Below are 24,534 nucleotides of genomic sequence, written 5' to 3'. Positions count from 1 at the left end.
AATGTCCACAGAAAAGCACAGCTAACTTTTCAGAGCCCACAAGAGAGAATTCTCCAGTGGGTGTTGTCAGATTCCCTCTCGCTGCCTTTAGCACTCTTTACTGCTCTTTGTTGTGACTTAAAAGACCTGCTGAAGTCATTGCTTTGTTTGGGTTTTTTTTTTTTTTTTTTTACTCTGGCATAAGTTCTCTCCTTTCTTGGGAGCGATGGAAGCAACTCGAATAAATTTGTAGCCCAGGAAGATGCTAGAGCACACTGTACTCCAGTTTTGTCCCCCTTTTCTGTTATTGTGCCAGAGTCTTTGGGTAGGACCCCTGGCAGCTTCTTCAGGAGGGCAGGTTTGGATTTGTTTGTTTTCTTTAATGTAGTTTGTGGCTTTTAATGGCTCTGCCTGGAGAGAGCTCAATCCCAGGGAGTGGGAGAGGTGGAGTCTGGTCCAGGCAGTGATCATGTGACCTCAAGGTAGGGTTGCCAGATTTAGCAAATAAAATTATAGGACATCCAGTTAAATTTGAATTTCAGATAAACAATGAATTTTTTTTTTAGTGTAAATATGTCCCAAATGTACATGGGACATATTCATACTAAAAACTAGACATCCTGTACTTTATCTGGCTTCCCTATTTCAAGCCCTCCCTCTTTTGAGTCTCCACTTCTTCCTTTATGTTGTGATTCTCCTCTTTTTGGGTCTCACACCCCAGTGAGAAGCTCTCAACCCTCCCCTAGAGAAACACAACCTCCAACAGTTTTACCTGTTTTAAGGGTCACAAACTCACTGACCCTACCTTAGGATCCCCTAGATGAGATGGTGCTAATGATCTCAAAATCAGAGAGTGTATGGAATGTCTTATTATATCCGTTTTCTTTTTATATATGTGTATATATATATATATATATATATATATATATATATTTTATATCCGTTTTCTAAACCTAAACCCAAGGATCCTCTTCCCCATTCCCGTTATCTTTGATTTTCCTCTCAACTTGGTTGTGCTGAGCCTCCTCAAAGATTTCTGTTTGCTGTTCTAAATGATAGAGGGGAACGTGAAGCATGTAAGGGCGGGGCATAGCTGGGACTTACTCTTCCCTCAAAAGCTCCTTTAAAATAATCCGTCCTCTGGCTGGCTTTCCTCCTCCTTGCCGCCCTCCTCCCCACCCAGCTGTTGTTTATTTACTGTCCAGCTAGGAGGTTAGGAGTGCTGTACGGCTCAGACTACTGGCACACTACCCTGTTCTCAGCTTATCAGCATACTCTCTCCAGCACACTTCCTCAGCCACTCGGTATGAGGGAATGTCTGTGTAACCAGCCTGTGGTGACTCACTGTTTCTTCCTTCCTTTCATCGTCACTTCTCTGTCTCTTGAGCCCTGGGCTTGAAGGGCCAGTTACTACCCCACCTGAATTCTAACCCAAATGGGGAGCCTGTTGCCTCCTCCCTGGGTGGGCTAAGGAGCAATCCCGGTGCTGGGTCAGAACTGTCAGAGCGGTGAGCCTGGCACACCATAGTATGAGGAAGGTCGCCTGGGCCCAATCTCCAGAGTGAGCAGAGGCAGCTTGGGAGGCCATGTTTTGTTGCCAGAAGGATTATTTCTTCCTCAGGCTTACCTGTGGCCTTCAAGTGAAGGTGTCTTCCCATGTCCCATGAATGAGCCCAAGGACCTAATGAGTGACAAGAGAGTGGGCTTCAGAATTAGGCCCACCCGTGTGCAAACTCCACCTCTGCTGGCACGGGCTGGGTGACCCTGGGGAGAGCACTTACCTCTCTGAACCTCACTTTCTCTCACATAAAGAGAAGATGGTATCTACATAACATTGGTTGCCGTGATAAATACAAAATAATGCACATACCAAGTGCCTGTCGCTGTGCCCCGATGCATCATAAGCTGGTGTTCAAGTACAGATTGGAGCTGCCCCACTTAAAAGTGGGCTGCCCTGTGGGGCAGGCATCTTGGCCATGGTCCCTTGTAAAGAAACTGCCAGTAGCCTGTTACAAGAGGGGAGATCCCCAGGGGAGGCACATTCAAGGAAGGGGCTCATGAAACAAATTTGTGCATTGATTTGTTTGGATAGTGGAAGTATCACAGAGAAGAAAAAAACCCAAGGCCGGCTATCCCCATTGTTATAGGCACATTTGGAGCGTCACCTTTACTGAAAGGGGGTGTGGGATCCCTGGGTGGCTCAGCGGTTTAGTGCCTGCCTTTGGCCTGGGGCATGATCCTGGAGTCCTTGGATCGAGTCCCACATCGGGCTCCCTGCATGGAGCCTGCTTTTCCCTCTGCCTGTGTCTCTGCCTCTGCAGGATATTGCTATTTTTCCTGGGGTCCAGTCTGGCCGTCTTCATGCCTGTCACTTTACCCCTGGCTGTCATCTGGGGTTTCCTAATCCTGATGCAAAGGCTAACCCATTATAAAAGTTCTGGAGGTCTTTGGCAGGGACAAAAACAACATCATCTGCTTTGGTGACAAACACAAACCATCAGTCTGAAATTCATGTAGGGTCCTGAGGAGGTAGGTGATATATTGAAAACAAGAGTAAACAGGTTATTGTCCCAACCTGCTAATTCTGTCTCCTTCTGTGTTATATGCCTCTGTTTTTGCTTACTGTAATTAGCTGTCTTTTATTCCTCACAAAAGCCAAAAGCAGGGATAGGATGTGTCAGTTTGTGGACACCAAACTGACTTTAGTGGTAAAAAGACTGTTGTCCCGCCAGCCCACTTTCAGGAACCAAATCCCTTCTTACCTAGCAGATTCCACATACGTGTTGATGTGCACATTCAGGCACTCACACATTGGTTGAAGAACAAAAAAAAGGTAGGGACCAAATTGTTGTAAGGAATGTAGTAGCTCCACAGCAGGATGGGATGGCTGGAAGAACAGCTGGCCCAAAAGTTAAGAACACCTGAAGTATAGTTCCTGGCTGCCATCGTTATCCTGACATGTGGGCCATCAAACAGATGTGTGTTCCAGGCCCTGGACTGCTCAGAGAGTGGCAGAAAGGGCCAGAGAAGCAGTTCGGCCCAGAGTCATCTTTCTAAAACTGATTCTTTTCACTCACACACTTGCCAGGAAAGGGAAGAGACCCAGGACTCCTTTCCCCTTCCCTCACTCAAGGAAACAAGGTTTCCTGTTACATAGCAGGAGTGAGCACTCTGGGGACTCCTACTTATCCTTCTGAGTCACTGGGTGGCCTTTACGAGGTACTACACCTGGAAGGGACGGGGTGTCAGAGAAACTCATCCAACTTCCTGAGGCCTTCCTCACAACTGTTATTTTAGAGGTGCATTTCAGTGTCTTGGGGCATGGCTGGACCCCTGAGGGGTGTTAGCAGGCTCCTAAAACAAGAGGAACTTGCAAGGTGGCCAGCAGTGCCTTCTGGGCCCTGGTGCAAAGAACTTCATGTTTGTACTTTCTCAGGAAGCACACATTTCCCTGGTTGGGAGGGAGCCGAGGGTGGGGAGCCCAACAGGGAGATTGCTTTCCAGCTTTGTTCTGGGAGGTTGAGAAGGGAGATAAAGTCAGGCTGACCCTGGGATGCCCAAGGTGTCTGTGGTCCTGGCCACTCTGTCTCTAACTGCAAGCAGTGGTTGACGGTAAGGCAGTATCAGGCCCTGTGTCAGAGGGACCACCCATCTCCTCATGCGGCAGAATTTATGCACTTGCACCCCAGACAGGTGTACTCTTTCTAACCCCTGGGCCCCATGGGCAGATGAGGCATGCAGAGGAATGCTAAGAGAAGGATGGTGATCCCATGGGCATCTGAAAACTTCTGAAGCTTCTACTCCATTTGTCCAGTAAAGAATTCGAATTGTGGTTAGCCAACCAGGGAGTCGAGTTCTGGCCCCCTCGTAGACCCTAAGGTGACTTGCCCATGACCTTGCTACATGTTGTTGAAGGCAAATGGAGTGCGTCCATCTCCTTTCAGTTGTTCAGAAATGGCCTTGCCACATGCAGATGACCTACTCAGCATGAAGCATTTGGACCCATAGCAGTGGGTGATAAACAACAGCTTACCCCTTCGTCACCTAATTCCCCCAACGGAGGCTAGAAAAGCTGTAGCTTCTAGGACTTCTCAGGGTACTGGGATATGGGGACAAGTTCAGACCCCAGTTTGAAATTGCTCTTGCCAGGAATCCTGTGACTGCAGTTTGAAGCCCCCTCCCCCAGGTCCTCTTTTTCCCTTGGCCCAGGGAGTCTGGGAGCCTTGGAGACCTTGGCCCAGCCCCTGGAATGTGGGGCTGGGAGGAGAAGGCTGCCTGTTCTTCCACCCATGCAGAAAATCCTGTTCACCTCTCCTCCGGAGGGGGTGGAGCTGGCAGCCCTGCAGTGTCCTCAGCCAGCACACCAAGGGCTGATGGGGCCTCTGAGGCCCTCTGAGTGTCACCACGGACAGCCCCCCAAGGCAGACAGCCTTTCAGTATGCAGGCCTCTTGGCGTGGAGGCAGGATGAAGCCCTGCCCTGCGCAAGAACCATTGCCTGAAGCCTGCCCCAGCCCCCAGCTCTGCCCGTCCTTGCAGGGGTTCTGGTGACCCCAGGGTGACACAATGCTGAGTGGAAACTATTCCTCAGGGCAGATCTCCTTGGCTTTTTTATCCTCTGAATCATGCATTTTTCTGCCCATATTTGGTGGTGATTTGGTTGCTGGGCAGCCATCCAGGGAGTATGCTGAGGGACGCGTAGCCTACAGCCTGGCTCTGCTTCCCAGAGTGCGATCTTCCTGCCCCTCAGAGTTTGAAAGGACCCCAGGGAGACCATCAGGGATGGATGCTGAGCTGCCTGGGAAGGGAGGTGAAGCTCTGCTTTTCCTTTCAGCCCCTGAGAGAAGAATTCATTCTCAGATGTTTTTGTAGTTGGAGAATATTTTTGCCATTACTTGGAAAAGACTTCCCCTCCTGATCCGCCCCTGCCCCCATTTCCTGCGAATTTCCTCCCCAAAGCATCCAGCCTTTACTTGCAACCCTCCCTTCTCCTTCCTCCTTCAAGAAAAGAAACAAACTAGAAAACAAGGGTGCTTGCCAGAATCGTTGGCGCTAAGCTCACTGCCGCCCAGGGGCTTCCCTAAGAGCTCTCCCATGAGCCCCTGCCAGGAGCCCGCTATTTATTCTCTCCGTTGCCATTAGAGACTCAAACCAATCACACTTTTTTGCACATGGCTAGACAAAGAGTTTTGCATAAACACTTTGCTCGGCAGGAAGGAGCAGGAACTGAGGACAAACCCGTGTGGAAGTAGGCCCTGTGGAGGTAGGTGGCCCTCTTGCCTTGACCAGGGCAGGCTCGGGCTTCAGAAGCAGGGCTTGTGTGCACTGTGGGAAGTAGACCAAGGCCTTGGCTGGGTGGGCAAGGGTGGGTGGCAGAGGCAGGCTGCTCTCCCAAGCTCAGCTAGGAAGGAAGGCCTCAGGGAGGAGGGTTAGAGCATCTTGCTAGCCCAACCATGAAATCCCAAAAGGATTCTGTGGAGTGATGACTTTCCTTTTTCCTTTCTCCTTTCCCTAGGGTCGAGTTCCAGAATAAATTCTACAGTGGAACCGGTTTCAAGTTCCTACCCTTCTCCTTCGAGCACATTCGGGAAGGGAAGTTTGACGAGTGAGCCCCTCCTGGGACTGTGTGCCAGCAGGCTGTTGTCCCCAAGGCCCTCCACAGTGGTTATCTGTGCTCCCCTTGCCTGTTGGTTGTGATCCCTGGGTATCGGAGCATTTGTGTCATCCCTGCCGGCCCTCCCCCAGCCGCCTGCAAGTCATTTAGATAGATCCATCCTCCCTGGGTCCCCCGCCACCGCCAATTTCATGTGTAGTGTAGTGATTTTCTAGAGAGAAGCTGGGCTCTCGTTGTCAGTCACACCCACTGGGCACCGGCCTTGCCCTCCCAGCCTCTGTCCATCCAGAGACAGCCCCTTCTCTCCCCTGGTGGTGAGCACATTTGTGCATTTTACCTTTGAGCCCAAAGCCCACGGAAGGAGCACCTTTGCTATCCACGACCAGACTCTTCCTGCCACTCTAGTTACTTGTTTGGGATAGGGGCGCTCTTCAACACACCTCACTCTTGGATTACCAAGGGTGGCTCCTGGTATTTCTGTCCTCTGCCCATCCCCTCTGGTTTTCAGAGCAGTTGTTAATCAGGAATTCAGCTGGACCCCACTGTGCCATCATACATGGCTTCTCCCTGTCACTCCCAAGGGTCCCAAGGTCCCCAATACCACCTCCCTAACCTGCACCCTCTCCTCATCCCTCACAGACCACCCCCTCCCCCCTGCCCCCATGTGTACCCAGCATAACAGCCTGGCAGGGAGTGACCCAGACGTAGGTCCTGGCTGCCTCTGTGGTTGGATGCTTCTCAGGCCATGCTATGGGCTCTGCCACAAGTATTCCCTCTGGGCAGAGGGTTCAAACTGTTGCTCTTTCCTGGTGCAGACCCCAAGACCTTTCACTACCCATAATCATGAGTCTTGAGGGCAGGCCCACAGTCATCAAGGGCAGTTCTGCCTGCAAACCTGCCTGGCTCTGCCCTCCAGTGCCCCTTCCCACTTCTGTTAGGGCCCCAAGTCCAGGGAGTGGGATCCTGGGCAGGGAAGGTTGGTGCCATTTACAGTTTGCAGATTGGAGGCAACCACCAAGGGTTAGTGTACATGATTATGAGAGCTGCACAGCCCTGCCCCGTGGACTGATGGTGAGCCATCCCTGAAGGGCCACCACTCCTGTCCCCCCCATGCTGGGCTATGGCTCTTGGGGCCTTTTAATCATGTGCTGGTACAGCAGCCCTGGCTGCTTCAGCTAAATTGAACCCTGTGGTCCTCAGTGGTTGAGGTAATCCCCTGAATTGGCCAGGCCACTGCCCTGTTCCCAGTCTGGTTTCTCTGAGTGAGTTAGAGCTGCTCACAACTCTTCCTGGGCATGAGCCACCAGCCCCAGCCTCACTGTGTGCTGGCCAGTGTGACCTGCCCCTCCCCCCACCTTGTGCAGAGCCCCCTCCCCTCTGGGCCCAGTGGTTTATATGATGACCTTTGCTCTGTTTACAGCAGGGTTTGAAGCAAAGCTCTCTGTCAGGAACCCTGCCCAAGGCCCTCCTGTTCACACATTCCTGTGCTGAATAAAGTGTGTTTGACTCTACCCTGGAGGCTGCCTATTCCTGTGCCCGCGGCCCCTGTGTTGCCCGCCCCTGCCCTTCCTCCAGCATGTCTGTTGTCCTGCGATCGGAAGCCACAGCTGCAGGCCAGGCAGTTTGTGAAATTGTCACCTCTCAGGTTTCCCAGGCCCTTCCCCTCCCTCAAGCCCAGCAGTTTCGGGATACTGCCTCCAGTGGGGGGTGGGGGGTGGGGGCTGGGGACCCCTCCTCCTCTTCCTTTCCCACACACCTACCCAGAGAGTAGGGGAAGAGGAGCCTGGGCATCTGCCCACCTTGCTCTCCCTCTTCTCCAAGTGTGCTTTCCAGGACTCAGTAGCCTGGCTGTTTTGAGCCCCAATGCCCTTGGCCTTGGTGTGAGCCAAGGCTCTGTGTGGGGTTCCTCCGGGCAGTGGGAGAATGTGAGGTGCTGACGGAGGCAGGCAGCTGAAGAGCCAGCGGGCAGGTGGGCAGGGAAGGCGCCGTCTCTGCCCTGACTGCCATGTAAGGCACCCACATTCTTTCTTAGTGCCCTCCCTCTCCTTTCCTCCTGGGGCCTCCGGGACAGGACGGGCTACACAGGAATGTGAGCAGCTGCTCGGAGAAGGGTGAGGAGGGCCAGGAACACCCTGTTTCATGTTCCTTCTGCTCAAGCCCTCTCCTGCCCTGAAATAGGCCCTCGGTGCATCCCCCCACCTGGCCCCACACACAAACCGTCCAGGGCGGACTTGAGGTGGGTGAGCTGAGACAATTTCAGTGTGGAAAGAAGAGCTTTCAGGTGCTGATTGCCAAACTGTGTATCCACATGCAAAAGAACAAATTTGGGACTGCAGCCCCCATACTATATAAAAATTAACTCAAAGTGGGTTATAGACCTAAATGTAAAAGTTAAAAACTAAACCTCCTAGGGGAAGTTATAGGAGAATATCTTCATGAACTTGGGTTAGGTGATTTTTAGATAAAACACCAAAAGCAAAGCAATACAAAGATAAAGAGGGATGCATGGGTGGCACAGTGGGTTAAGCATCTTGACCGCTGGTTTCAGCTCGGGTCCTGATCTCAAAGATCCTGAGATTAAGCCTCACATCAGGCTCAGCACTCCGTGCAGAGTCAGCTTGAGTTTCTCTCCCTTATCCTCTGCTCCTCCCCACCTCTCTCTCCAAATCAATCAATCAATCTTTTTTTTTTTTTTTTTTTTTAAAAAAAAAAAAGGGCCTTAGGGGTGCCTGAGTGTCTGGCTCTTGATTTTGGTTTAGGTCGTGATCTCAGGGTTGTGAGATCAAGCCCTGCATTGGGCTCTGTGCTCAACACAGAGTCTGCTTCTTCCTCTCTTCCTCTTTGTCTGCCCCCACACACACTGTGTATGCACAGGTACTCTCTCTCTGTAAAATAAAATAAATCTCAAAAAAAAAAAAAAGATAAGGGCTTTAGACTTACAAGGTTTTGTACTTAAAGGACAGACTCCAGACAACCCTCACACTGGGAGAAACTGCAGATACGTGTGTGTGTGTGTGTGTGTGTGTATATATATAAAATATATGAAGAACTTGTAGGGATCCCTGGGTGGCTCGGCAGTTGAGCGTCTGCCTTCAGCTCAGGGTGTGATCCTGGAATCTCAGGATCAAGTCACACAATAGGCTCCTTGTGTGGAGCCTGCTTCTCCCTCTGCCTGTGTCTCTGTCTCTCATGAATACATTTTAAAAATAAAGAACTTTTTTTAAAAAAATAAAGAACTTTTTAAATTCAGTCATAATTACATAAATAAATACCTTAATTTAAAATGTAAAATTAGGGGTACCTGACTGGCTCAGTCAATAGAGTGTGAGACTTCTGATCTTGAGGTTGTGGATTTGGGCCTTTATGTTGGGTAAAGAGATTACTAAAAAATTAAATCTTAAAAAAAAAATAAAAGGTAAAAAGAATAAATTTTTTAATTAAAAAAAATTAAAGGGGACGCCTGGGTGACTCAGCAGTTGAGCATCTGCATTTGGCTGCCTTTAGTCCAGGGCAGGAGTCCCACATCAGGCTTCTTGCATGGAGCCTGCTTCTCCCTCTGCCTGTGTCTCTGCCTCTTTCTCTGTGTGTCTCTCATGAATAAATAAATAAAATCTTTTTTTTTTTTTAAAAAAAAAGGATTTGAGTAGGCATTTCAAAGAAGAAAACAATACAAATGAGTAATAAGCCCATGAAAAGCTGTTTAGCATCATTAGCAAACCAAAACCACAAGGGGATCCTCCAACGTCAAACCCACCATGAAAGGCAGTAATAAAGAGACAATTAACAAGTGTGGACAAGGATCTGAAGGAATTGGAACTGTGGTCAGGTAGGCGATGGAAGATGGTGCAACTCCTTCAGAAAGCAGTCTGGCAGTTCTTCCAATTGTTAAACAGAATTAACATAAGAGCCAGCAATTTGACTTCTGCATATCTTTCCAAGAAAAATGGAGAAAATGCACACAGACTTGTACAGAAGTGTGCATAGTGATATTGGTCATTGCCCCCAAAAGAAAACAACCCAGATGTCCATCAGCTGATGAATGGATGAACAAAGTGGCAATACTATAGGTATTCTTCTACAGTGAAGAGGAATCTAGTACTGACACATGCTACATACAACATGGATGAACCCCAAAAGCATGCTAAGAAGCCAGATGCAAGACCACATAACGTGTGATTCCATTTATGTGAAATTTCTAGAATGGGCTGATCCGTAGAGACCGCAAATGACCTGTTGCTTAGGACTGCTTGCTGGACGAGGCTGGGGCTGGGTTAAAGTGGCAGTGACTGCTAATGGGTACAGGCTTTGTGTTTGTTTGTTTTTGTTTTGTTTTGTTTTTTATTAATGAGAGACACAGAGAGAGAAAGAGAGGCAGAGACACAGGCAGAGGGAGAAGCTCCATGCAGGGAGCCTGACATGGGACTTGATCCTATGACTCCAGGATCACGCCCTGGGCTGAAGGCAGGCACTAAACCGCTGAGCCACCCAGAGGTACAGGGTTTCTTTTGGGGAATGATGAAAATGTAAAATTAGATTATAGCGACAGTTGCACAACTCTGAATTTACTAAAAAAAAAAAAAAACACTAAATTGAATGTTCAAATTGGTAAACTTTATAGTATATATCAATAAAATGGGGGCAGAGATGGGAAAGCTAGGGCTTCCACAGGGAGAAATTCCTCCCTTGCTCAGCGGAAAAGACCTGGGCTGGCAGGTCATTGGCTAAGCGGAACTGTCCTTGGGCTGCCTCCAGCCCAGCCAGCTAAAGATGGACTAGCCAGGAACTGAGCCATGGAGGGTGTGGGGAATCCCAGGAGCTCTGGGGAATGGGTGAGGAGCAGGATGGATCTGTTGCTCCTTTTTTAAAGGGACATGCCCTGTATCTTGAGCCCCTTCTTTTTTTTTTTTTATTTTTTTATTTTTATTTATGATAGTCACAGAGAGAGAGAGAGAGAGGCAGAGACACAGGCAGAGGGAGAAGCAGGCTCCATACACTGGAAGCCCGATATGGGATTCGATCCCGGGTCTCCAGGATCACGCCCTGGGCCAAAGGCAGGCGCCAAACCGCTGCGCCACCCAGGGATCCCTCTGATCCCCTTCTTATGGGCATCCCTGGCCCCCAGGCCTCTGTTGAGTGAGTCTGTGCTCTTGTCTGGGGAATGCCCCACCTAGAGTGATGGGAACACATGTGGGAGAGGGTGACCTGGTGTTATAGGAGATCGTTCCATCACCATTTTCAGGTCCCCACTCCCTGTCCTGTCCTTCACGGGGGACCTGGGTAGGACTGCACCTCTTTCTGCCCCCAGGAGCCCTGGGTGGAAGGGGCATTGGAGCTCCTCTCATATCTCAGATTCTCAACGACCTGCCTGCTCTCCCAGGTCCCCAGCCAACCCAAGACATGTCCTGGGTGTGTGCTGTCCCCTGGTGGCGAGACAGGAAAGGAGCCACACATTCCTCATGCAGGCTAGGACAGACCGGCAGAAAGGGTTAGGTGATCCTGAAGGTATTCTGGGGTGCTTAGGCAGAAGGTCAGGCTGGCCAGGAGTGACAGAGGAGACAGATGGAGAGAGGAGAGCCCTGCTCACTTGTTGCACACACATTAATTGAAAAATAAAGTGTGAAAAAACAAAAGAAGGGACGCCTGGGTGGCTTGGCGGTTGAGCGTCTGCCTTCAGCTCAGGGTATGATCCCGGGATCCTGGATGGAGTCCCACATCGGGCTCCCTGCATGGAGCCTGCTTCTCCCTCTGCCTGTGTCTCTGCTTCTCTCTTTGTGTGTCTCTCATGAATAAATAAATAAATCTTTAAAAAAAAGAAAAAGAAAAAGTGTGTTATGGTAAAATTACCAGACAATACAAAAGGCCCTATTAAAAAGCCCTCTTCCGGGATCCCTGGGTGGCTCAGCGGTTCAGTGCCTGCCTTTGGCCCAGGGCCTGATCCTGGAGACCCAGGATCGAGTCCCGTGTCAGGCTCCCTGCATGGAGCCTGCTTCTCCCTCTGCCTGTGTCTCTGCCCCGCCCCTCACTATGTCTATCATGAATAAATAAATAAAATCTTAAAAAAAAAAAGCTCTCTTCCCACCCTGTGAGCCCCAGTGCCCCACCCCAGGCAACCACTGTTTACATGGCCTTTCCTTTTTTTTTTTTTTTCCACCCGGGCTGCCCAGTTTTTTGTTTTTTTTTTTTTTAAACACAAATGGGAGTTTGTATACTCACTAGACTGATCTTTAAATAGAAATATAAATTCAGAGATGCCTGGGTGGCTCAGTGGTTGAGCATCTGCCTACGGCTCAGGGTGTGATGCCGGGGTCTGGGATCGAGTCCTGCATCGGGCTCCTTGTAGGGAGCCTGCTTCTTCCTCTGCCTGTGTCTCTGCCTCTCTCTCTCTCATGAATAAATAAATCTTTTTAAAAAAGAAATATAAATGTATATAGTTTGTAGAGCATTCTGAATCAACACCACAAATCTTCCTCATTCTTTTTTTTTTTTTTTTTTAAGCAAATGCTAGCTATTTCATCCAGTTGGTGCCCTTTACTTTCTTCAGCCAGCCCCCTACTGTCCTCAAAGAGTTCTCAACCTGGTGGGGAAGATGAACAAAGAGACAGTGTGACATGCCTGGAGTAATTCCTGAAGCTCCTGCCCAGCATCCATGAGCTCAGGCCTTGAATGTGCTACCAATCCCCTGGAAAGTGTCCCAGTCTTTTGCTGCTGCCAGCAACCAACACCATGCTAGATGAATCCAGATCCAATGGAAAGGCTGGCACCCCGAGCCTGACAACCTGCAGCTGAATGCCCCCAACCATATGTCCCCTAAGATCTAGAAATGCTGGTAAAATGGTTCTGGGAGGAAATTCTGACAAGTCTTACCCAGAGCAAAGTGTTTGGAGGGGAAATTGGGGGCAGGGCACTGGAGGGGATTGGAGAGAGACCCTAGGGCTATAGGCTATGTGAGTCCCCCCCACTCCCCACCCCATAGTCTTGGAGCTGGTCCCTGGGAAAGGGTGAGAACTTTCTGATACCAGGAACTGACTGGGAGCAGGGCTGCGCCTCCCGCAGGAGCTGCTCGCTGAGCTGAGAACAAGGCAGGGGGTCTGCAGCTTGTGCCTGTGGCCAGGCAGGGGGCAGAGGAGCAGAGCAAGCTCAAGGGGCTCTCACTTCTCTTTCAGTCCAGGCTCTGGAATCTCTAGACTGGCAACTCTCCTATGACCCCTCCCCTTTCTCTAAGCAGTTTCACTTAGATCCAACAATCTGGAAAAAGCTACATCTGCCTCCAAAAGGACCCAGAATCCTTTTAGTGTGGTCTTCCCAAAGGGCCCACCACTTCATGCCACCACATTGCTCCACCCAACCCCACCCTGCCCAGGCAGGCAGCTTGAAAAGTTGCATCATTTGGGAATGGTGGCAAGAACTCTCATCTGTAAAATAGGAGGTCCAAGTTCTAATTCTAGACATGTTCTCCTATTGGTTACTGATCTTATCTGAGTCACTTCCTTTCTCTGGCCCTCAGTTTCCCAATATGTAACATGAAGATATGGGCTCCACCTGTCCGGCTGCACCTAACCTTTAAGGATCAAAGGAGAGGGACACTTGGGTGGCTCAGTCAATTAGGCATCTGCCTTCGGCTCAGTCAGGTCAAGATCCCAGGGTCCTGGGATGGAGCCCCTGCTCAGCGGGGAGCCTGCTTCTCCCTCTCCCTATGCTGCTCCCTCTGTGTGTGCTCTCTCACTCTCTGTGTCAAATAAATAAAATCTTAAAAAAAAAAAAAAAAGGGATCAAACGGAGAGCCCTTAATTGCCCACCAGGCCCTGCCCCGCCATAGCAAGTCCAGGCTCACATGACCCACCTCTCCTTCAGTTTCCTGACCTTTTAGTTCCTCAATTCTGCCCAGCTCTCTCTTTGCTCTTCCATGGTCTCCGTATTTATTTTCTTCTCTGCCTTGAATGCTCTCTCCTCTCGCTTTTCCTGGTCAATCCCAACTTAATTCATATTCAACGTCACTTCCTTTTTTTTTTTTTTTTGTCACTTCCTTTGGAAGCCTTAGGCTAAGCACCTTTGTATTTCTTCACAGCATCACAACTATCTTTATTTCTGTTAGGGTGGCGGCAGCGGAGGATTGCAAAAAGGGTAGAGGAACAAACCAGAGTTTTATTTATTCTCCAGGGAAGCAGAGGGACTAGATATCAAGAGAAGTCAGCCGAGTTTCGGTCAGATTGGGCCTTTTGAGGGGTTTTGAAGAATGTGAGCGGGTCGCAGCTGGGTCCGTGGGGTGGGGGGATGGGCAGGGAGGGGGTCGACTCTTGGCCAGGTAGAGCAGGAGGTGGCAGGTTATTTGAGGGGCTGTCCAGGGCTCCTCCAGGGTATGCATTGTGGTCAGACTAGAGAATATGTTTTGTAGTTGGGGTCCACTCTGAGAATGGAGGGCACCATAACCTAGAAAAACAGAGTTAGGGCCAAGCGCAGACACCGGTGAGTTGTCTGTAAGGTTTGCTGGGGAGGTGGGCTTCGGATTCCTTTCAATTTTTTATTTTATTGTATTTTATTTTATTTTTTACTTATTTATTTAGAGCATGTGAGCGGGCTTGGAGGAGGGGGGGCAGAGGAAGGAGAGAAACTCAAGCGGACCCCCTGCTGAGCCGGACGTGGGGCTGGATCTCACCACCCTGAGATCAAAGCCAAAACCAAGAGTGGGAGGCTTAACCCACTGAACCACCCAGGCGTCCGGATTCCTTTCAATTTATTTTTATTTATTTTTTTTTGTTTTTTTTTTTTTAAGATTTTATTTATTTATTCATGAGAGAGAGAGAGAGAGAGAGAGAGAGAGAGAGAGAGAGAGAGAGGCAGAGACACAGGCAGAGGGAGAAGCCGGCTCCATGCAGGGAGCCCGACGTGGGACTCGATCCCACGAGTCTCCAGGATCACACCCTGGACTGAAGGTGGCACCAAACTGCTGAGCCACCCAGGCTGCCCCGATTCCTTTCAATTTAAATAGGAACTTGGTTTCTAGGCTTCCTCTAGAGGAGAGTGGCAGTGCCTGGTGCAAAATAAAACTCCGAATAAAAATATCTGTTGGACAGTTACGTGGGTGGAGGACAGTGAGTTCCATGTGAAAGCTCTCCAGGTACGACAGTACCTGCGGCTTGCGAAGGGCAGCGGGTCTCACCCCGGGCTTTTAGGGACACGGGTCACGCGCTCCCGAACCACGTGCGGCCAGAAGACAGCCTCGGGGCGCGGGTCCGGGCCCGGAAGTGCGGTCTCCCGGGAGCCGGGGCTACGCGCCCGTCGGTGTCCCGTGGCCAGAGGCCCGCAGCTGATTGGGCGCGGGCCGGCCCGCCCCCCAGTCCAGTCTCAATTGATGCCCCGCGGGGCCCCGCGCCCGCCGGAGACCGCAGGACCATGGGAGCGGCAGCTGCGGCCGCCGTCCTGGGCCTCCTGCTCCTGGCCGCCGCGGGGGGCGCGGCCGCGGATGAGGCCCGGGAGGCGGCGGCCGTGCGGGCGCTGCTGGTCCGGCTGCTGGGGCCGGGGCCGGCGGCCGCCTTCTCGGTGTCGGTGAAGCGCGCCCTGGCGGCCGAGTCCGGCCTCGACACCTACCGCCTGAGCGGCGGAGGCGCCGGGACGCGGGTGCTGGTGCTCGGCTCCACCGGCGTCGCCGCCGCGGCGGGGCTGCACCGCTACCTGCGCGACTTCTGCGGCTGCCACGTGGCCTGGTCCGGCTCTCAGCTGCGCCTGCCGGAGCCGCTGCCCGCTGTGCCGCAGGTGCTGACCGAGGCCACGCCCAACAGGTACGAGGCTCGCCCGCCCTCCATCCGGGTCCCCCCGCACCCCCCGCGCCCGCGCCCGCCGCACCTGCCGCCCCCCGGGGCGCGCACCCCGCGCCAGCGACTGCACCCACTGAGACTGAGCGGAGCGCTGGCCTTAGGGTCGCACGGCTGCGGCTTCAGATCCCACCTGGGCCCCCGAAAGCCGCCACCCAGCCTCTCAGAGCCTCAGCCGGCTCATCTGAAGAATGGAAACGGTGACATCGATGGCGCACTGTTGGTCACGAGGCTTTCCACAGTGACCGGCGCAGAATTTGTGATGCATAGTCAGTGACCAGAAAATGCTGTTCCTTTCCTTCCACCTTCTCTTGGGCGACGCCCACCGAGGAATGACACCCACTCCCTCACAGCCTGCCTTCTGGCGCTGTCCCACCGCAGGGAGGTGGTGTGTTCACACATCCGGCTCCCTATCAGATTGGGGAGAGGGACCCCCCCCTTCCAGGACACGGACCAGCGTTGCCATAGAGCACTTCAACACTGCAGAAGCGAGCTCTAGAAGAGTTGACTGGAAATGCTGTGTGCTCCCCCAAATACCTGCCTGGCTGCGGCTGGGGGGCACCTCGGAAGCTCCCATAATGACGCTGGACAAGCCGAAGCCCCCAGGGGGAGGGTCTCAGGCCCTTCCTCAAGAGAGTTCTTTGCTCTTTGTGAGGAAGATTCAAGGGCAAGCCATTTAGAGAAAGGGACAGTGATTTATTAAGTCTAGAAGTAAGAGAGGTGCCATCTCACAAAGTAGCCATCTCTCCTCCAGGATGAGAAGAGGATATCCTTTTGCCCCAAAGAAGGTTTTTATACATTTTTTCAAATTAGCTATCCACATACGAAGAAGCCCATTTTTTAACTTTGGGATCTTTTTTTGTTTTTTTTTAAGATTTTATTTATTTGAGTGAGAGAGAGAGGGAGGGAGCATGCGCAGGGGGAGGGGCAGAGGGAGAAGCAGGCTGACTCAGGCCTCCAACCTAAGACCCAGGGATCAGGACCTGAGTCCAAGGCAGTTGCTTAACCGACTGAGCCCCCAAGTGCCCTTAACTTGGGGTTTAACCTTTACTTTGGGTGGTTAGTTTTACCATTGTCTCAGGGTTGTGGTTGGGGTTGTGGAATTACCCATGGGGAACAATTTTAAGAATGTCTAACCTTTGTGGCTTTTACTGCTGGAAGGAGTGGGACCTTGTAGTTTTCCATGAGTGCGATTTTGTGACTCTTTTTATAACCCTACTGACGTAAAACCTCAATGGCTTTACTTTGGTCACCTAGTCTCCCAAGGCTCCCTTTCCTCCTGCTGAGTCTTGGCACCACCTGGGGTGAATCCTGGAGTGAAACAGTAGAAGAGCCACAACTCCTCCCTTCTGGGCTAGATCTGGGGTTGGTGGGTGCTGTTCCAGGGCAAAGGACCCTCAGAGGTTGGGGGACATGCCCTCTGCCCCCAGGGACATGTCACAACTCCAGCCCCTGCCCGCAGATACCGCTATTACCAGAATGTGTGCACGCACAGCTACTCCTTCGTGTGGTGGGACTGGGCCCGTTGGGAGCGGGAGCTAGACTGGATGGCACTGAATGGCATCAACCTGGCACTGGCCTGGAGCGGCCAAGAGGCCATCTGGCAGCGGGTAAGTGTCCCTCTCCTCCCTCCAGTCCCTGCCTCCCCACTGCACCGTGTCTGGCACACAGAAGTGTTTGTGGCATACATGATGGCCCCAGCTCTCTGGAAACAGGCTTTCATTGCTGAACCAAACACATTGGAGCACTTGTGGGGGTCTGGACCCCAACACCTCACTAGAAACGCTAAGGAGTCAGGCTCCCCTCTCTCCCCACCCCTACAGCTGGTCAGGCCACTGCTTCCATAGATTCTGTGCCTCATCCTCTTTATCCTTTTTTTTTTTTTTTTCATCCTCTTTATCCTTATTGATGGCTCCTGCGCAGGCTCTTGCCCCATCTCTGTGGGCAATACCCGCCCCTCTCAAGAGCCTCTGAACAGAACTCCTGGCTCCTGAGTTCCAACAGTGTCCTTTCTAAGATGCAGATCTGTTGGACTCCTGCTGCTGTCAACACACTCCAGAGCTCCCCTCAGCTTCAGCACCCTCCCCTGGCCTGAGGGCTTGCATGCCTGGGCCCTAAGGGCTCTGGCTGCTGGCAGCAGGTGCTCTTTAGGCTCTCTGCAGAGCCAGCCTTATTCCCCCAAGCCTTCTAAGGCCCCTTCCCCGTTTTGGGGAGAGCTCCGTTATGCCTCACCGCACCCTTGCAACAAAGCTGACCCATTAGTAAACTTACCTGCCCACAGGCCTGTTTCTCCTGGACTGTGGGCTCCTGGCAAGGGTCACATTTTGTCTTAGTAGCTCTAGGGCTCAGCACAGAGAAGAAACGAATGAGTGATTGTTGAATGAATGGAGATGAATACTTATACATGTTTATGTGCGGGGGTTGTCCTCCTCAGGTATACCTGGCCTTGGGCCTGACCCAGTCAGAGATCGATGAGTACTTCACTGGGCCTGCCTTCCTGGCCTGGGGGCGCATGGGCAACCTGCACACCTGGGGTGGCCCCCTGCCCCACTCCTGGCACCTCAAACAGCTTTACTTACAGGTAAAAGGAAGGGAAAGGAGGGGGCGGAGCTGGGCAGTGCTAGATAGTCTGTGGGCCAGGGACCAGCCTCAGAATCCTTGGGGACCCTGTGTGCCCCGGGGGGATGATGAGGCCTCCCACCTCTCCTTCCATCCCCTAGCATCGGATCCTGGACCGGATGCGCTCCTTTGGCATGATCCCAGTGTTGCCTGCCTTCTCAGGGCACGTCCCCAAGGCTCTCACCAGGTAAGCTTCCTCCCTTCCCCCTCACCTGCCTCAGAGAGGGAATTGATTTTTTACCTGCAAGACGTGATTTAAAGAAAAACTGAAGCTCTGGATGTAGGCCTGGGCTTGATTCCTTGCTCTGCTACTAACTAGCCATGTGACATTGGAACTCAGATGGGACTGATCTGTGCCTCAGTTTCCTCACTTGTATAGTCCGTATAGCTCAGCACAGTCTTAGCAAATGGCAGCTCTTATATAGCAGTTTGCAGGGGTGTGCTGGTCTCCCATCCTTTCTGTTCCTCTGTGCCACTGACCCTTCCTCTCCTGTGGCTGGCAGAATTTTTCAAGGCCTAGCTGTGACCTCCCCTCCTCCAGGTAGCCTCACTGGGGCCCCCAGCCTTGGTCAGCACCTCCTTCATGCCCAGGAGCACCTGGTCCCGACCACTGTCACAGGGCCTAGTGCACGCTGCTGGCCCTACTGGCCGTCTCTTCTCTTCACCTCCCGGCTGGGTAGCAAGAGCCTCGTTCACACATCCAGCAAACACTTACCAGACCAGCTCTGTGCTGGGCCCTGGGGATGCAGTGACAAAGTGCATCGAGTTCCACCCCTGCTGGCTGAGAGGTTGACAGGGGGATTCAATATGGGCAGGAATATATGTGGGGCCACTGCTCCATCTAGGACTCTGCGGCCAGGGCTCAGAGGCAGCACCGGGCAGATTCTGGAAGAATGAGTGTTGCTTGTTTTAGCCTGAGGGAGGGGAAGAGACAGCAGAAGGTTTACAGATAAGGTGAAATTCGAAGGATGTTGAGGGGTATCCAACCGGCTGGATAAGCAGGGAGGGAGGAGGAAAGGACTCCAGCCACAGGGCACAATCCGTAAGGTAAGCCAGTGAGGCTGGGTGATGAACACTGCCAGCCTCCAGTGAATGTTTGGATTGCTCCCCCCACCCCCTTCCCCCCTCCACCCCTAGGGTGTTCCCTCAGATCAACATCACCCAGCTGGGCAGCTGGGGACACTTCAACTGCTCCTACTCCTGCTCCTTCCTCCTGGCTCCAGAAGACCCCCTATTCCCTATCATTGGGAGCCTCTTCATGCGGGAACTGATCCAAGAGTTTGGCACTAATCACATCTACGGGGCCGATACTTTCAACGAGATGCAGCCCCCCTCCTCAGAGCCCTCCTACCTTGCCTCAGCCACAGCCTCTGTCTACCAGGCCATGATCACAGGTTTGGTGCCAGGGGGAGGTGAGTGGGATGGGGAACCCCCCTTGCCCTCAGGGACACGAGTGTGGCAGAGGTCAGCAGGGTGGGAAGAGAGACAGCACTTGACAGTTGACCAAGCACTCGCACACACACACCATCTTTAGTTAATCACACTGCTGTTGAGGGGTGAGCTCTGGAGCCAGGCAGCCTGCTCAGACCCTGGCATCACCCCTTCCTGCCTGTGTGACTTGCAACAAGTCACCTCCCAACCACTGTCTCAGTTGCTTGATCTGTAAAATGGGGCTACATCATAAATAGAATGATGCCTGGCCCCAAGTAAAGTGCCATTAAGCGTTGGCTATGAAAGTATTTTGTTTGGTCTCTGCTTCCGAGCCGAGGTAGGTAGTGCGGGCAAGAGCTTAGGGGATGTGTTCAAAGCCGGTGGGTGCCCTTGCACAAGGAACCCAACGCTCCTTCCTGCCACTTATGGGGAAGGGACAGGGAGGGGCCAGGTCAGCAATGGCTGGGGGTATCAGCCAGGAAAGGAACCAACTGACTCAGGATGCTGTGAGAGCACTGCTCCAAGTGCAATCCAGAACCCATAGCACCAGCATCACCCCAGAGCCTGTCCGGTCTGCAGATTCTCCTGAATCACAATGACTTGGGCTTGGGCCCAGGAATCTGTTTTAACCGGCCTTCTGGGTAATTTTGATGCTTCATAGAGCTTGACAACACTGCCCTAGAGCTCCCAGCTGGGAGGAAGAGAGGATGGGATGGTGCGTGATGCAGTTGCCCTGGGGGTGGGAGGGTTACAGAGGAAAACAGAGTGTTCTGTGATAGTCATTTAACTTCTCTGGACCTCTGTTTCCTCATCTGTAGAATGGGGTGAACGTTCATTACCCTGCCCTCTCTCCTCTCATCAGTCCTCTTCTCTGTCTCCCCACCCTTCCCTCCACCACAGTGGACTCTGACGCCGTGTGGCTGCTCCAAGGCTGGCTCTTCCAGCACCAGCCGCAGTTCTGGGGGCCTGCCCAGGTGAGAGCTGTGCTGGAGGCTGTGCCTCGTGGCCGCCTCTTGGTCCTGGACCTGTTTGCTGAGAGCCAGCCTGTGTACATCCAGACGGCCTCCTTCCAAGGCCAGCCCTTTATCTGGTGCATGCTGCATAACTTTGGAGGCAACCACGGTCTGTTTGGGGCACTGGAGGCTGTGAACCGGGGTCCTGCGGCTGCCCGCCTCTTCCCCAATTCCACTATGCTAGGCACAGGCATGGCTCCCGAGGGCATTGGCCAGAATGAAGTGGTCTATGCCCTCATGGCTGAGCTGGGCTGGCGGAAGGACCCAGTGGCTGATTTGGAGGCCTGGGTGAGCAGCTTTGCAGCCCGTCGGTATGGAGTCGCCCACAGGGATACAGAGGCCGCGTGGAGGCTGCTTCTCAGGAGTGTCTACAACTGCTCTGGGGAGGCGTGCAGTGGGCACAATCGTAGCCCTCTGGTCAGGAGGCCATCCCTACAGATGGTTACCACTGTCTGGTACAACCGATCAGATGTGTTTGAGGCCTGGCGGCTGCTGCTAACAGCTGCCCCAACCCTAGCCTCTAGCCCCACCTTCCGCTACGACCTGCTGGACATCACTCGCCAAGCGGCCCAGGAGCTGGTCAGCTTGTACTATGTGGAGGCGAGGAGCGCCTACCTGAGGAAGGAGCTGGTTCCCCTGCTGAGGGCGGCAGGCGTCCTGGTCTACGAGCTTCTGCCTGCGCTGGACAAGGTGCTGGCTAGTGACAGCCGCTTCCTGCTGGGCAGGTGGCTGGAGCAGGCCCGGGCAGCCGCAGTCAGCGAGGCCGAGGCCCATCTCTATGAGCAGAACAGCCGCTACCAGCTGACCCTGTGGGGGCCCGAGGGCAACATCCTGGACTATGCTAACAAGCAGCTGGCCGGGCTCGTGGCAGACTACTACACCCCCCGCTGGCGGCTCTTCATGGAGATGCTGGTTGAGAGTCTGGTCCAAGGCATTCCCTTCCAACAGCACCAGTTTGACAAGAATGCCTTCCAGCTGGAGCAGACCTTTATCTTCGGCACCCAGAGGTATCCTAGCCAGCCTGACGGTGACACTGTGGACCTGGCCAAGAAGCTCTTCATCAAATATTACCCCCGAATGGTGGCTGGCTCCTTGTGGACAGATTAACCACCCCCTGGGTGATGTTCTCCCCAAATTCCAGGCCTGGGCAGGTTTCCAGGGCCTGGAGCTAAACCATCATCACAGGAGGTTCCCAGGCTTGGGCAAAGGAACTCAAGACCTGCCGGAGGAGCAGGCATGGGAAATTTGGAAGGGAGGTGAGTTGCCCTCTCCTCCACCACCCCAAATTTGGGATCAAAGTACTATTTTAATACAACTTAATAAACTGGTGAATCACCCCGGCTTATCTCTCAGAATGTCACCAATGCCTGGGAGGACTCAGGGCTCTAGGATGGACAGACACTGGTGTAAGGCTATTTCTCCCCGCCCCCTTGCTTCTGCCTCCCCGACCTTGGGACTGGGAATCCTCTCCCAAAACGTTTACTTCCACACTCTCAGCAGCAAATTTTGAAGCTTATAATTGTTCCTATGGGACAGAGGCTCACCCAGGGGAAGATGTGCCCACATGAGAACTCACATCTCCTAGTTGCAACCCCTTTGCTCTCCCTCTGACCAGCAACTGAAGAAGGGGTATTCCAAGCAAGTGGCCTCATCTCTGCCTTGACCAAGAGCAGGATGGGGAGAGTAGGCCCCAGACCTGAAGGAGGGCTCAGCCTTGAGATTAGGCTGGAGACATAACAAGGGGTGGGGACCCCGCGGGCAGGGGCGGGGCAAAGCAGGTGCTATCTAGCTCAGAGACCGGAGCTTTGCACTCTTTGGGCCTCTCCCTAATCGTCTCCCCATGGACCGCACCGTGGTGCTCATCACTGGCTGCTCCTCCGGCATTGGCCTGCACCTGGCCCTGCGTTTGGCGTCTGACCCTTCCCGGAGCTTCAAAGGTAGATGAGGGGCTGAGGTGGAGAGACAGGAGCAGCCCCTGGTCCAAGGGGACCCAGGCAGGGGTAAGCAGGGCATTCAGATCCTCCTCTTCTTCCCGACCTTCCCAGTGTATGCCACGCTGCGGGACCTGGGGACACAGGGCCCGCTGTGGGAGGCAGCCCGGTCCCGAGGGTGCCCTCCTGGCTCCCTGGAGACGTTGCAGCTGGACGTGAGGGACGCAGATTCTGTGGCCGCTGCTCGGGCACGCGTGACCGAGGGCCGCGTGGACGTCCTGGGTGAGCCTCCCTGCAACACGTGTGCAGGAGCCTTTCCAGCATTGTGTCCAAACCAAAACGTCCCGGCCCGGGGAACCCAAAGGGACCCGCTGGGTCGGGGGACAGAGAGGCAAGCAGGGTCCCACCTCTCTCCCCTCAGTGTGTAATGCAGGGCGGGGCCTGCTCGGGCCGCTGGAGGCGCATGCGGCGGGCGCCGTGGAGTCCGTGCTGGACGTGAACGTGGCCGGGACCGTGCGGACCCTGCAGGCCTTCCTGCCGGACATGAAGCGCCGCGGCTCGGGCCGCATCCTGGTGACCGGGAGCATGGGCGGTCTGATGGGTGCGTGGAGTGGGGCGGGGCCGGGTGACCGCGCCGCGGGGGCTGCGGGGCTGCGGGGGGCTCCTGCAGCGGGCTCCGGGGGGATTCCCTCCCAGACGCGCCTCCACAGCCTCTTCTCGCCTCGAAGGGCTGCCATTCAATGCTGTTTACTGCGCCAGCAAGTTCGCGATCGAGGGTCTGTGCGAGAGCCTGGCGGTTCTGCTCACGCCCTTCGGGGTCCAGTGAGTCACCCCCCACCCCTCTGACCCCTGCCTCTGGGGACTCCAGCCCCCTGTCCTGTGGGAGCCACTCAGGGTTCTCCCTGGCCCCTCCCCACTGCGGCTCACATCTGGCGGGTGCCAGGGCGCTTGCCCCTCGTTAGCGCACTTCTGCCCTGCAGCTGGGAGGCTCAGGCCCGAGGAGGCTGGGTGACTGGCCCAAGGCCACCAGCGAGGAAGCCTGCCAGGCTGGGGTTCTGATGCGCATCTCCCTCACGCCCACACGGCTGCGGGAGCGGGGAGAGGCAGGGGTGCTCCTCCGGCAGTACGCCGCCTCCCGAAGGCTCTGGCTACCACGCGTCGCTCTGGGCCCGCAGCGTGAGCCTCATCGAGTGCGGCCCGGTGCGCACCGCCTTCCTGGAGAAGCTGGAGGGCGTCCCGGGCGGGGCGCTGGACGGCGCGGACGCCAAGACCCGCCACCTCTTCTCCAGCTACCGGCGCCATTCGGAGCAGATCTTCCGCGAGGCGGCGCAGGACCCGGAGGAGGTGACGGAGGTAGGCGCCGGGCGCGGTCCCGGAGAAAAGGGAGCCCCCCACCCCAGCCCCGGCCACTCCGGCCAGCGCACCTCCTCCCGCCGCCTCAGGTCTTCCTCACCGCGCTGCGCGCCCCGCGCCCGGCCCTGCGCTACTTCAGCACCGAGCGCTTCCTGCCCTTGGCGCACCTGCGCTTGGCCGACTCCAGCGGCCGCAGCTACGTCGCCGCCATGCACCGCGCGGTGTTCGCCGACGAGCCCGCGGAGCAGGAGACGGCCGCCGCCGCGGACCCGCCCCGCCCCGCGCCCGGCGCTCCCCCCGCCGCCCCGCAATAAAGGCTTGGCCCACCGCTGCCTGCGGCTCTCTCCTTGGCGCCCCAGCGGCGCGCGGTTCCGGGGCACGGCGCCAGGCTGCCTGCGGCCCCGCACGTGTGCGGCAAGTGGCACGTGCAGCGCGTGGGAGATCCGGAGACCGCGGGTAACCCGGCTCGTACCAATGCGGAGACCGAGCTCCAGAAATTGGAAGGAGCTAGCCCACGGGAAGGCAGGGTGCAGAGTGGTGGCCCGATTCCCCTGAGGAGTCAGCAGCAGGAGTTAGGCGGACGCGGGCAGGGAGAGAGGCGGGTTGTGACTTAGCCCCTACTAGTCATTGGGACCTCAGGCAAGGTCCTTATCCTCTCTGTTTTTCTTATCTGTAAAATGGGTATGAGACCTATGTCGTGGAGTGTATGAAGAATTGAGGCAATGCCTGAAAGGGATAACAGGCACCGCTATTATTACTACTACTATCAGTGTTAAAATTGTAATTA

General features: G+C 54.1%; 3 protein-coding genes across 10 annotated transcripts in view; all 3 read left to right on the top strand.

The window, feature by feature from the left end:
• ATP6V0A1 (ATPase H+ transporting V0 subunit a1) overlaps positions 1–7,102 on the top strand; it is a 62,035-nt gene extending 54,933 nt beyond the window's left edge. For all 8 annotated transcript variants that reach the window (XM_055329750.1, XM_055329693.1, XM_055329701.1 and 5 more), the window contains one exon: positions 5,493–7,102. In XM_055329750.1, coding sequence (XP_055185725.1) covers positions 5,493–5,586 — 94 coding nt within the window. In that variant the 3' untranslated portion in view covers positions 5,587–7,102. The remainder of the gene's footprint in view (positions 1–5,492) is intronic.
• A 7,815-nt stretch (positions 7,103–14,917) lies between these two features.
• NAGLU (N-acetyl-alpha-glucosaminidase) lies at positions 14,918–21,800 on the top strand. Its single transcript, XM_055329795.1, has 6 exons — positions 14,918–15,367; positions 16,863–17,010; positions 17,835–17,981; positions 18,121–18,206; positions 19,157–19,413; positions 20,351–21,800. Exons 1-6 carry the CDS (start codon positions 14,982–14,984, stop codon positions 21,568–21,570), a joined length of 2,244 nt encoding a protein of 747 aa, XP_055185770.1. The 5' UTR covers positions 14,918–14,981; the 3' UTR covers positions 21,571–21,800.
• A 144-nt stretch (positions 21,801–21,944) lies between these two features.
• HSD17B1 (hydroxysteroid 17-beta dehydrogenase 1) lies at positions 21,945–24,089 on the top strand. Its single transcript, XM_055329889.1, has 6 exons — positions 21,945–22,400; positions 22,509–22,676; positions 22,816–22,995; positions 23,123–23,216; positions 23,570–23,747; positions 23,837–24,089. The coding sequence occupies exons 1-6, from the start codon at positions 22,304–22,306 to the stop codon at positions 24,059–24,061; spliced, it is 942 nt and encodes a 313-aa protein (XP_055185864.1). The 5' UTR covers positions 21,945–22,303; the 3' UTR covers positions 24,062–24,089.
• The last annotated feature ends 445 nt before the right edge of the window (positions 24,090–24,534 follow it).

Source organism: Nyctereutes procyonoides, unplaced genomic scaffold (genome assembly GCF_905146905.1).
Source record: "Nyctereutes procyonoides isolate TBG_1078 unplaced genomic scaffold, NYPRO_anot_genome, whole genome shotgun sequence".
NCBI classification, from domain to species: Eukaryota; Metazoa; Chordata; class Mammalia; order Carnivora; family Canidae; genus Nyctereutes; species Nyctereutes procyonoides.
The sequence above is the reverse complement of the archived record's forward strand: the minus strand, read 5'-3'. Positions and strand labels throughout refer to the sequence as shown.

Bases quoted from the DNA above. Each gene is read 5' to 3' on its own strand.
- NAGLU (XM_055329795.1), top strand. From the start codon at position 14,982: ATGGGAGCGGCAGCTGCGGCCGCCGTCCTGGGCCTCCTGCTCCTGGCC. The intron at 15,368-16,862 runs GTACGAGGCTCG...CCCTGCCCGCAG, and splicing joins ACCGAGGCCACGCCCAACAG to ATACCGCTATTACCAGAATG. The intron at 19,414-20,350 runs GTTTGGTGCCAG...CCTCCACCACAG, and splicing joins CTACCAGGCCATGATCACAG to TGGACTCTGACGCCGTGTGG.
- HSD17B1 (XM_055329889.1), top strand. From the start codon at position 22,304: ATGGACCGCACCGTGGTGCTCATCACTGGCTGCTCCTCCGGCATTGGC. The intron at 22,401-22,508 runs GTAGATGAGGGG...CGACCTTCCCAG, and splicing joins CCCTTCCCGGAGCTTCAAAG to TGTATGCCACGCTGCGGGAC. The intron at 23,217-23,569 runs GTGAGTCACCCC...CTGGGCCCGCAG, and splicing joins CTCACGCCCTTCGGGGTCCA to CGTGAGCCTCATCGAGTGCG.